The 12,342-nt window shown below is 45.2% G+C and overlaps 1 protein-coding gene across 1 annotated transcript in view; it reads left to right on the forward strand.

Moving 5' to 3' along the window:
• Positions 1 to 588: 588 nt before the first annotated feature.
• ephb2a (eph receptor B2a) overlaps positions 589 to 12,342 on the forward strand; it is a gene marked incomplete at both ends in the record, with an annotated part of 25,865 nt that continues 14,111 nt past the window's right edge. Inside the window, 3 exon segments of the mRNA XM_084479427.1 lie at positions 589 to 643; positions 10,808 to 10,872; positions 11,734 to 12,342. The exon segment at positions 11,734 to 12,342 is cut by the window's right edge and continues 76 nt beyond it. Coding sequence (XP_084335553.1) covers positions 589 to 643; positions 10,808 to 10,872; positions 11,734 to 12,342 — 729 coding nt within the window.

A 12,342-nucleotide genomic window follows, 5' to 3' on the forward strand; every position in this document is an offset into this window, starting at 1 on the left:
CAGAAAGGAAGGCAGACATACAAGTAGACATAGAGGCAGGCGGACAGGCAGAAAGACAGAATGGCAGACAGGTAGATATGCAAGCTGGCAGACAGACAGACAGACAGACAGACAGAAGGGCAGACAGACAGACAGACAGACAGACAGACAGACAGACAGACAGACAGACAGACAGACAACGACAGGTAGATATGAACGCAGAGAAGCAGGATAGGCAGAAGGAAAAAACAGATAGATTAATCAATAGATCTATTTATTCGTTAATTGATGCTACTGATTCAGGAACGACCCGGCTAGATAAAGCCATCAGCCTGTAGTTAGGAACAAAGGCACTCAGTCGCGTTAACGTGCAGTCGGAGGTGGCGCGCGTGTTGAGCCGCTCTGCGCCCCTACAAGGACCGCCTTTTGGTTTCGTCCAAACTTATCGCACATTCGCTGTCGCTTTTCAATTGCAATTCATTTTACTGGCCGGGTATCTTTTTTTGGGTACTTTTACAGATGTATCTTGTGTTAATGGCCCACCCGGGGAAGCCGTCGTAGTGAATACGTTGGCTTTTTGTAAACGGTCTAATGCTCGGAATTACTATGATGATGGATGTTCTGGTTTTTTTATGGATAATTCCAGCGGTACTGGCTGTGGAAGGTAGGAAAGTATTTTAATGTTATTCGCATCACTTTTAGCATGGATGAACAAGCACCGGCGCTATCCGCAACCACCATACCGGGCAAACCCTGGATAACAATTCTAACCGTACCGTCTACCGTATTTTACGAGGCATTTCTTAAAAGATGGAAGGAGAGAGGGAGAGAGAGATTATGTGGCGTGTGGCGGTGGCGACTGCAAACGTTTGCACATCGCGACTCCAGTTGCAACACAATCTATTAAAAATCAAATCTGCGAAACAATTCATAATGATGCTGATGCCGATGATGATGGTGATGTTGATGGTGGTGATGATGATGGGATGATTTCCAGGAGCTGGTGATATATTTTCTACGTTCCTTGCTTGATTGAATTCATCATCTTAATAGCCTACATTGATAGTAGTAGTCTAGGCCTCTAACTTTATTTTCTCCTCAAAGGATAATGTCACCGTTTTGGATCACTGGCAAACTATCTAGGCCTACTATTACGTTTTTGTTTCAAATACTGTAAAACTATTAGAACTGTGTGTGTGTGTGTGTGTGTGTGTGTGTGTGTGTGTGTGTGTGTGTGTGTGTGTGTGTGTGTGTGTGTGTGTGTCTGAGAGAGAGAGAGAGAGAGAGAGAGAGAGAGAGAGAGAGAGAGAGAGAGAGAGTGTGTGTGTGTGTGTGTGTGTGTGTGTGTGTGTGTGTGTGTGTGTGTGTGTGTGTGTGTGTGTGTGTGTGTGTGTGTGTGTGTGTGTGTGTGTGTGTGTCTGTCTGTGCGCACGGGCATCGTTTTAAGAGCGTGATTCTGTCTGATACTATTTGTTGTATCCAGTCCCCAGTAGCAGTATCGTGTCATTGTGAAACACATCATATTTTAGCTTTGTAAAGGTCACTCGAGTACAAGCAGACAAAATACACTTGCATTGCAATTAGTGGGTTACTGACATACTCATACTCACTTCACTTCAATCTCCCTTTGAATTACTACTGTAAATGTCCAAGAGAAATGGTTGACTTTTAATCAGAATAGCTTTAGAGTCTATTCAACCTTAATGTATTCACATGCAACAAGAGTGAGCCATCTTCTGAAGCAAGCAGCATGTTATGGGATAGTTAGTAACATAAATAAATCAATAATTGACTCTTTAACTTGTTGCACTCTTTAATTTCCCTATATTGCAAGAGATCACACAATGCAACGACGTATAGAGCCACTTATAGAGGGATAAGTTAATAATTATAATGTTTATCAAAAGCCCCGTCCCAATACCTCCCCTAACCCTCGATTTTTGCCCTAACCCTATATTTTGCGCATTCTCGTGTAGGGGTAGGGTGTCCCATTACTGTAGGGAGCAAGGGGGAGTGCTATTTTGCCCTTATAATCAACCCTCAAAACGTAGTGAGGCCCGATGCAGGCTTAAAACAAAGTGGAAGATTTACTGCCGAGGGCACTCCAAACCAAGTGGAAGTTTTAAGGGGGGAGAAATGGGACAGGGCCTTAGTGGTCTTAATAATGCTCATGATCTTATTCATCATGAACTACCGTTTCTCCCCTGAGGTAATCGGCAGCCCTTTACAGATCCATAACTCACGCATACTTCCGGAAATACAGGAACCAATTTCTTCCTGCATTTCCACTCTGCTGTTTAATGTGCTTCATACGCTAAATTTGTTGCTATGGAGACTAAACTGTGGCTTGTGTGAATAGAGGTACAGGTTAAATACTTCAAGGTGGCGAGGCCACTTAGCAGTTCAACACCCCCCCTCCCCTCCCCACCCCCCCCTCACCCCCATCACCCCTAGTCATGCACAGTATGCTAATCTGACATCTGTCCCGTGAGGACTGAGGCTAGGGTATCCTTTTAAATACCAGCACCGCCATCATTATCTCCTTCATTATCTCCTTCATCACCGCCATCATCATCCCCACCATCATCATCATCATCATCATCATCATCATCATCATCATCACCATCATCATCATCATCACCATCCCCACCATCATCATCATTATCACCATTATCAGCAAAACGACCATCTTCTCCACCAACACCACCATGATCATCAACACCATCCTCATCACCACCATCACCATCACCACCATCACCATCATCTACACCATCAGCCTCTCTATCACCACAATCACCACCATCACCATCATCAGCACCACCATCACCATCACCACCATCAGCACTAAAATCACCACCATCCCCAACATCAGCATCACCATCATCAGCATCACTACCATCACCATCATCAGCACTACCATCACCATCATCACCGACTTTATCACCACCATCACTACCATCACCGTCATCACCACCATCACCACCACCATACGATAAAGCTTTATTAATCCCCCGTAGGAGAAATTAGTTTGTTGCAATAGCCCAGCAGCAGTAGAAAAACACAGGATGATAATAAATAATATACAATACAATAAGAATACAAAGTACTAATACAAACAAAAGTAGACGCTAAGGGAAAATGCTAAACAAAATGCTAAAGTAAGGAGAAGACAAGACAAACAGAACAAACAACAACAAATAGGGCAAACAAAATAGACGGTATAAATAGTATAAATTATAAATTATAAAAAGTGCAAAGTATAAAGTATAAAGTGTAAATTATAAAGTGGCTAATTTCCAGAAATGCAATGTAAAAAAAGATGCAATGTAAACAAAGAAAAAGAAAAAGTGGCCATACACACACACACACACACACACACACACACACACACACACACACACACACACACACACACACACACACACACACACACACACATATCTATCTGCACGTACATACATATATACACGTGTGTGTATATATATATACAGTATATAAATCTATATATAGATACACATACACATACATACATACATACACACACACACACACACACACACACATACATACATACATACATACATACATACATACATATACACATATATACACACACATACAAAAACACACACACATGCATATGCATACACACACACATACATCACACACTGTTGTACAGCCTAATGGCCGCCGGCACAAAGGAGCCCTTGAAGCGCTCTGTCTTGCACCTGGGTGAAATGAATCTGTGGCTAAAGGTGCTCCCCATCTGCCACAGCTCAGCATAGAGGGGATGGGAGGGCTTACCCAAGATGGACTCGAGTTTGTCCCTCATCCTCCTCTCCACCACTACCTCCAGACTGTCCAGTTCAAGTCGCACAACAGAGCTAGCCTTCCTCACCAGCTTGTGAGGAAGCTGGTGAGTCTGTTGGACTCCCCAGCCTTGAAGCCTCCTCCCCGGCACGCCCCAGCAAATAACAGTGTGCTGGCTACCACAGACCGGTAGAACATCTTTAGTAGCCTGCCACACACGTCAAATGACCTGAGCCTCCTGAGGAAGAAAAGTCTGCTCTGACTCTTCCTATAGAGGGCCTCTGTGTTGTCTGTCCAGTCCAGCTTATTGTTTATGCATACTCCATCACCAACATCATCACCACAATCAGCATCATCAGCATCATCATCATCATCATCATCACTAGCATTAGAATCGCCATCTTCACCACCACCAACACCCCCCCTCTATACGTATACATCTTTCATTGGATATCCCATAGCCCACACCTAACCATTCATATTCATGTTGTGCGATAACCCTTCAAAACATCCCCCTTTGTCCCGTGCAACATGCACATGTGGACACATGCATGTGCCGCATCTCACAAAGACACACGCGCATTAGCTCACTCACACAGGGAAAGGGATTCAACCTAAAGTCCCTTCTGGCATTCCACTCAGGATCCTCGGTGGACTGGGGGAAGGTCACGTGGTCTCTGTCGTCTATCCGCTCTGGAAGAACCGTCATGTGACTTACAGGGGAGGGAGGGATGGGTGGTCTGGCAGCCCGGCTGTTGCGCCCCATTTTCCTCTCCCGGGTGCCCTATCTCTATGCCGACCCCATCCACCCCTGACCCTTATCCCCCCCCCCCCCCTCCCTCCCCTAGCTGTCCAGGCAGCATTCTGTGTGAGTCCACTTGCATTTTTATGCTCGGTCTTGAGTCAGCTTGCAATCACTTTGCATGAAACAGCATGGATCCCATGGATTACTTGACCTAACATTTGTGTTACCTATAAACCTATTAGAATAAAGTCAAAGTATTCAGATTGATCAAATATATTATACACTCTGTCTGGACAATGGCATTCTAACGGCAAGGCAAGGGTGAAACTACCCCTTGCCTGTACTACCCTTTATAAGACAGCACTACTGAACTATAAAATAGCAGACATAATCCACACAATCACAGCATTATACAATTGCTGATATAAGGGGGGGGGGGGGGGGGGAGTAGACTCAAAACGACAGTCCTGCTTTAGAGGAAAGCCTTCCATAGTGTTCCAGGACGTACAGATGTCTGTCAATGTAGATTAGCAGAGAGATCAGCGCTTCCTTTTTTTGAGCATTAGATGCTTCCCTTGTTCTCCCCCCCTATGGCTCCAGCAACAGTTCGTTCTACACGTTCTTGTCCACTATTGTTTTGCTTTTCATCCACGCCACCTCTCTGTGTGACAGTGACAGGTTACTAATCCAAAACTGATGACAATGAGGTCCTTCTCCTCTCACCCACAATCTAGGATATTATAGTCTGACCCGTTGACTGGATTATTGTGTGTGGTACAGCCAGTTTGCTCTGGATTATATTTTGGTCACTCTCTCTCTATTGATTTGCACTCGTATACTCGTATGTTTTATTTGAGACACTCTCCTGATTTATATTTAGACATTCTCTCCCTTGATTTGATTGTAGTCATTCTCTTTATTTCATTCCATACATTCTCGTGTTTTCATTTCAGACACTCACAGTCTCGATTAAATTTCACACCGAAATCTCGCTGCATTTCATTTTAGACCCTCCTTCAAAAGGCACCTGGCAAAGAGATGCCAGGTGCCTAATGATATTTAGAGAGCATATCATTAGCATGTCTCCGTTGCAGCTGCAATCACACTTCAATCACACTTCAATCAGATGTATTCACTGCCCCCCGGTCTAAATCAGAATGGGTGTGTTCCGGGAGGGACGGACCTAGACCTGAACACTGGGGTCCTGTTATCTGTGCCAATCAATGTTTACTGTGACACCGATCCCCTCTCTCCCTGGTCTCCCCCTCTCCCCTCCTCTCTCCTTTTCTCGTTCTCTCTCTCTCTCTCTCTCTCTCTCTCTCTCTCTCTCTCTCTCTCTCTCTCTTTCTCTCTCTCTCTTTTTCCTCTCCCCCTCTCTCCTATTCTCTCTTTCCCGCTCTCCTCCTCCCTCTCTCTATCCCCCCTCAACCCTTTATCGCCCCCCCCCCCCCCCCCCCCCCCTCGCTCTCGCTCTCTCTCTCTGCTGTGTGTGTGGTAGTCTATACCCTGGGTGTATAGTGACAAAAAAAATCCCATGGACCTCGGAGCTTCCCGTGACCTAGTTTTCATGCGAAGCCTCAAAAACGTCAGGACACGAGTCCTTGGCACCAGCTGGAAGCCATCTTGGATGATGATAGATACTGTGGATAATATAAAACCGCGCAAAGAGAACATGATGTAACGTCAACATTAAATATACAGTGATGTATCAGAAAAACAACATTTTTGGTGGATGCCTTTTAAACCTGCGCTATTGTAACTTTTTTTCTACTGCAGCTATTGACTCCATTAAAACTATTCTGAACTAGAAAGGTCCTCAAGAATTAAATATAGTAAATCCAAATAGGGAACTTTTCAGTATCAATTGCTTTATTGTGGTCCATCCTTGGGAATCAGGGGTAGATCCCCCAACCCCCCCCCTTTGTGGGAAAATCTGGACGCTCGCATAATGTTACATCATATCGGATGCAGGTTTCCTGGACATTTCCAGGACAACAGCATTTTGCGGTTTTAATGAGGGAAAAACATTCTGGTGTTACCTGGCTGTACGACACGCTCACATTATTTCGTTGTCTCTGTTTCCGTAGTAAATGACGTAATAATTGACGTGATTTGAAGCGTCAAGCGTTTCAGACGTCGGTTATAGCTACAACTTTAGCCACTAGGGGCTGCTAATGGGAAGACTCACATAGTGCAGGTTTAAGATGGCTGACTTGTCTAGCGCAACTGGTGTGAGCAAGGCACTAACACTAGCTAGGGTTAGGGGTTTGATCCCCACTGGGGCCTCCTATGCTCACGGTGTTGTAAGACGCTTTGGATAAAAGCGTTCACCAAATAGCATTTGTACAATACATATTGTATTGTCCCCATTTGTTCAAAATGATTAATTGTGAACCCTCCCGCCCCACCCTCTGAAAATGGAAACAGTCCCTACAGTGTGGTGTTTGGGGATGTATTGGAGCCCCATTCATTGAGTCCATTGGCTGCTGTGAAACAGCATACAGCATAAGGAGGCTGTATGGTTAATATTGGACCGCCTATTGATTTCAATGTGTCTTGCCCGCACAACCGTATGACTATCCACACCAGCGCATGCACATCGCTGTTAGCATTAGCTCCCTGGTGCGTCTGTTAACTTCCACTGCGACGAGAGCCGTGGTGTTCTCCCGACAGTGGGCTCGGCGAGACATCTTGTTCCTACTTAGGGGAGCAGCTGTGAGACTGTCGTGTGGAATCTCACTGGGAGCGGAGCAACAGAAGCAGTCTTCTTATATTCATGATGCCTGGATGCTACCTTAGAACCATTGCTTTGTCTATCAGAGCATTAACTGCATAGTAGTAGTAGTTAGCAGTTAGTAGTTTGAGGAATGACATAGATGAAACTACCCTTTTCTCATTTCAATCTACCGAGTTAAGGCCCAGTGTTGCATGTTTTTCTGAAAACCATGACTTGAGATACAGAACAGAGATACATGACAGAGTGACATGACAGAGTGACATGACAGAGATAGAGGACAGGTTAACATGACAGTGACATGACTGAGTAACAGGTTAACAGGACAGCATAACAGGACAGAATAACATGACAGAGTTACATGACAGAGTAACAGGAGAGAGCCTGAGAGTGACATGACAAACATAACAGGACAGGTCAGGCCAAACGATGACATGAACCCACTGGAGGTCCATGCTGATTGTGTGTTTGTGTATGGGTGTGTGTGTGTGTGTGTGTGTGTGTGTGTGTGTGTGTGTGTGTGTGTGTGTGTGTGTGTGTGTGTGTGGATTACCATGCTTTGGACCTCCTCCTCCATGCGCTTAACTCATCTTTGCCCTACTTTCTATAGAAACATGAAGAGCACTAGAACAATCTCTCTCTCTCTCTCTCTCTCTCGCTCTCTCTTTGTCTCTAACTCTCTCTCCCCCTCTCTCTTTTATTCTCTTTGTCAATATGCTCCATGCACAAACTCATGTATACATGCATGCAAACATACAAACATACATAAATACATAACGATCTTTATACATTAAATATATATATCACCCATAACGCTTACATAATGCTCTATATATCAGATTGTGTGTGTGTGTGTGTGTGTGTGTTAGTGTGCGCTTAATCATCAACTGAATTGGTTATAGATTGCCATTGAGGCCTCCTGTGAACCGCAGTGCCACCAACTCAAAATAGATTCCTCTTCCAGGCTGCTTGCCCATATCCATTTGAGAACCGGGGAGTGATCATAAGTGAAAGCTGTTCAATTGTTAATGCAGTTTTATGTCACAGTCCAAGTAATGCAAATCCGTTTGCATCGCCAGAATATTTGCTTTACCACAATAAAATCCTACTGGGTATTATTTGACCTCACAGAGCACAACTTCTCCAACTACAAACCATGTGGTGCTGTTGTAGATCCTGTGGTTTTGTGTGTACAAAGTTGCGCTCACTAGGGGTAACAGATTTTGGTATCATATGTTGTTTTTGTCTACTATACATCTGTCTGGGAGGGCAAAACTGCTGTCATGCCCGTAACGTAAAAGTCACTATAGTAAATATAACTGGAAAAATGTTTGTCAAGGCTAGCACACTGATCAAGAAAAAATACGACGCAGGAACACGAGAAAATGGAAGTGAAACCACGTGAAACTATTGTAGTATTTCAAAATAGTTTCTTGGCAGTTGAGGTATTTATGGACCATTACGTTGTTTCCCTATGGATCGTGCCAGTCTGGAGAGGCTATGGAATGTTTTGTTTGGCAGAAATAAAATAAAAAATGTAATCCCTGTGTTGGTGGTCTCCATCTAATGTAATGTAGCCTAGAGCCCAACTGATTATTATTATTATATTATTATTATCGGCCGATAGTGGCCTATGACAGATATATCGGTATCGGTGTATATGTTTGACGATATAAAAACTTTGGAAATGGTGTCAATTTATTCATAACGTAATCACCTGTTTATAAATCCTCTACTGTGGTCGTTGAACCTATGCATGCTTTTACTGAGCACATCCATGCACACGCCCAACACTAATAGTTTTACGTCCTGTTCTGTGTGAAGGTTAGTAGCTCCTCCCCAAATGACAGGTCATTGGTTCCTTTAGCTCATTAGTCATTGGTCGGTTCCTTAAGGAGCTGCTCCGCCCCCAGGATACCATGATATATAGATTGAATCAAGAATGTTATATCTATTTTCTGGGTATTTGCCGGGCTCATGCATTCGTTGTCTATATGTAGTGTCATGTATCCATGCATTGGTGGTCTACATGTCATGTTATGTCGCCATGTGTTGGTGGTCTGCATGTCATGTTATAAAGCAATGTGTTGGTGGTCTACATGTCATGTTGTGTCGCCATGTGTTGGTGGTCTGCATGTCATGTTATGTACCCATGTGTTGGTGGTCAATATGTTATGTTATGTATGTGTTGGTGGTCTACATGTTATGTTATGTAGCTATGTGTTGGTGGTCTACATGTTATGTTATGTAGCTATGTGTTGGTGGTCAATATGTTATGTTATGTATGTGTTGGTGGTCTACATGTTATGTTATGTAGCTAGCTATGTGTTGGTGGTCAATATGTTATGTTATGTATGTGTTGGTGGTCTACATGTTATGTTATGTAGCTATGTGTTGGTGGTCAATATGTTATGTTATGTATGTGTTGGTGGTCTACATGTTATGTTATGTAGCTATGTGTTGGTGGTCAATATGTTATGTTATGTATGTGTTGGTGGTCTACATGTTATGTTATGTATGTGTTGGTGGTCTACATGTTATGTTATGTAGCTATGTGTAGCCATGTCCTGTGCCATGTGTTGGTCTGTGGAAACCTGTGGCCGATGTCTGTTCTTGTTTTGTGCTCGGTCTGAGCCACCATGCACATTATATTGACATTAAAGATCAGCTTCATGTCATCTATGTGCCGTTTGGGATTAGGGCGGTCAGAGTCTAACACCCTAACCACTTGTGACTGTACCTACACTAGTGACCATACTTACACTAGTGACCATACTAACACTAGTGAATATACTCACTCATAGTGACCATACTAACTCATAGTGACCATACTAACTCATAGTGACCATACTAACTCATAGTGACCATAGAAAACGGTACAATTCTGCACTTCACATGGTTCATAACATGGTGTTGGTGTGTGTGTTCTAGTGTATGTTTCTGTGTGTTTGTGTGTTTGTGTGCATAGATAGACACACAGACACACAAACACACACACACACACACACACACACACACACACACACACACACCAACACAATACCTCTTTGTGCGCAGATGTGGGTGGATAATTTCGGCAATATTCCACTTTCCACAGCTTGTGAGAAGTGGAAGATTGTTGTGGTTAATATTATCAAATGTCAAGTGTCGAAAATAACAAAAATGTACCAGAGAGCTTCCTCTTCATCTGGCGCTTCTGTGCGTATTATTTATACATGAATACTAAAATAAGAACCTAACCCTTAGCCCTAATCAGAAGTAATAGCTTGTCAAAATACCTGGCAAATTCATTTTGCTCTATGTTCATATGCCTGAGGTTCAGCCAGCCTTATGATGCAGGTGTTGACAGGATGATGTGTCTATGGCCACCAGTGTTTTTCTGCCTCGCATGTAAATAACCAGAACAGCTGCTTCCGATGGCCCAAAGGTCTAGTTCAGCCTCCTTATAGAATGGAAGACGAAGGGGGTGGTTCGGCTCTCAACTCCATGTTGTCGAAGCATCAAATATTGACCTCCACCATGTTGTGTTTGTCCTGCAGAAGTACTGATGGATTCGACCACCGCCACTGCAGAGCTGGGCTGGACCATCCACCCATCGGCAGGGGTACGCCAAACAACACGACAACAACGCCGTCGCGGTTCACGTCTAAACATTAGACGGCGACACTTTTGTTTCCCTCATATTTCATGATTGTTTATTGTTATATTTTATGATATAAGGCGTCTTATAAGGGAGGAATAGTGGTCAATAATTCAAGCGCATGAGATGGTTTGACCCATAAATGTCACGGCAGGTCTTGGTCTGCCATGTCGGTGGCTTTATGCGCCTTCAATAAATGATGAATGTAAAGATCGGGTGGGACTAATTTGTATGAGCTTTTCCAAAGAACTCTGACTCACTTTAAGTTTAAGGCTTTTTTGATCCAACTGCCAAATGAGTGGCTACCTCATTTCTGAGGTAGCCACTCGGCGGTAAGTGGCACTAACGTTATAACTAAAGTTGCTAGCATTAAGTACTAGCATCTTATCTATTTTATTATTTTCAATATGTAGTCATTCAGCAGACGCTATCCATAGCGACTTACAGTAATGTAAGGCGCTCCTGCTAAGGGACGCCGAGGTCTGGACTGCATTGGGATTGAACCCGGTCCCTCTTCAGCTGTTAGTCAATCACCACCACCACTATCCTGCACATCTTACAAAACACAGCAAAGTTATAATGAAGACGCAATCTCAAAGACACAGCGTAGCTCCTAACGGTCGAGGCGTGTGCCTTTGCTCGGTGCGAGGGGGAAATGACCCTCACAGCCCTCTGCCTTGTCCCCCTGAACCCTCTCTGCCTCTCCTCCTAACCCTCTCTGCCTCTCCTCCTAACCCTCTCTGCCTCTCCTCCTAACCCTCTGTGCCTCTCCTCCTAACCCTCTGTGCCTCGTCCCCTGAACCCCCTCTGCCTCGTCCCCCGCAGTGGGAGGAGGTGAGCGGCTACGACGAGCACATGACCACCATCCGCACCTACCAGGTGTGCAACGTGTTCGACGGCAGCCAGAACAACTGGGTGCGCACCAAGCACATCCGGCGGCGCGGCGCCCAGCGCATCCACGTGCAGATGAAGTTCTCGGTGCGCGACTGCGGCTCCATCCCCAACGTGCCGGGCTCCTGCAAGGAGACCTTCAACCTGTACTTCTACGAGTCGGACGCCGACGCGGCCACGCGCACCTCGCCGCCCTGGATGGAGAACCCCTGGACCAAGGTGGACACCATCGCGGCCGACGAGAGCTTCTCCCAGGTGGACCTGGGCGGGCGCATCATGAAGATCAACAGCGAAGTGCGCAGCTTCGGGCCCGTGTCGCGCAAGGGCTTCTACCTGGCCTTCCAGGACTACGGCGCCTGCATGTCGCTCATCGCCGTGCGGGTGTTCTACAGGAAGTGCCCGGCCGTGGTGCTGAACGGCGCGGCCTTCCCCGAGACGCTGTCGGGCGCGGAGAGCACGTCGCTGGTGGTGGCGCGCGGCGTGTGCGTGCCCAACGGCGAGGAGGTGGACGTGCCCATCCGGCTGTACTGCAACGGCGACGGC

Source organism: Micromesistius poutassou (assembly GCF_964030765.1).
Source record: "Micromesistius poutassou genome assembly, chromosome: 15".
NCBI lineage: Eukaryota > Metazoa > Chordata > Actinopteri > Gadiformes > Gadidae > Micromesistius > Micromesistius poutassou.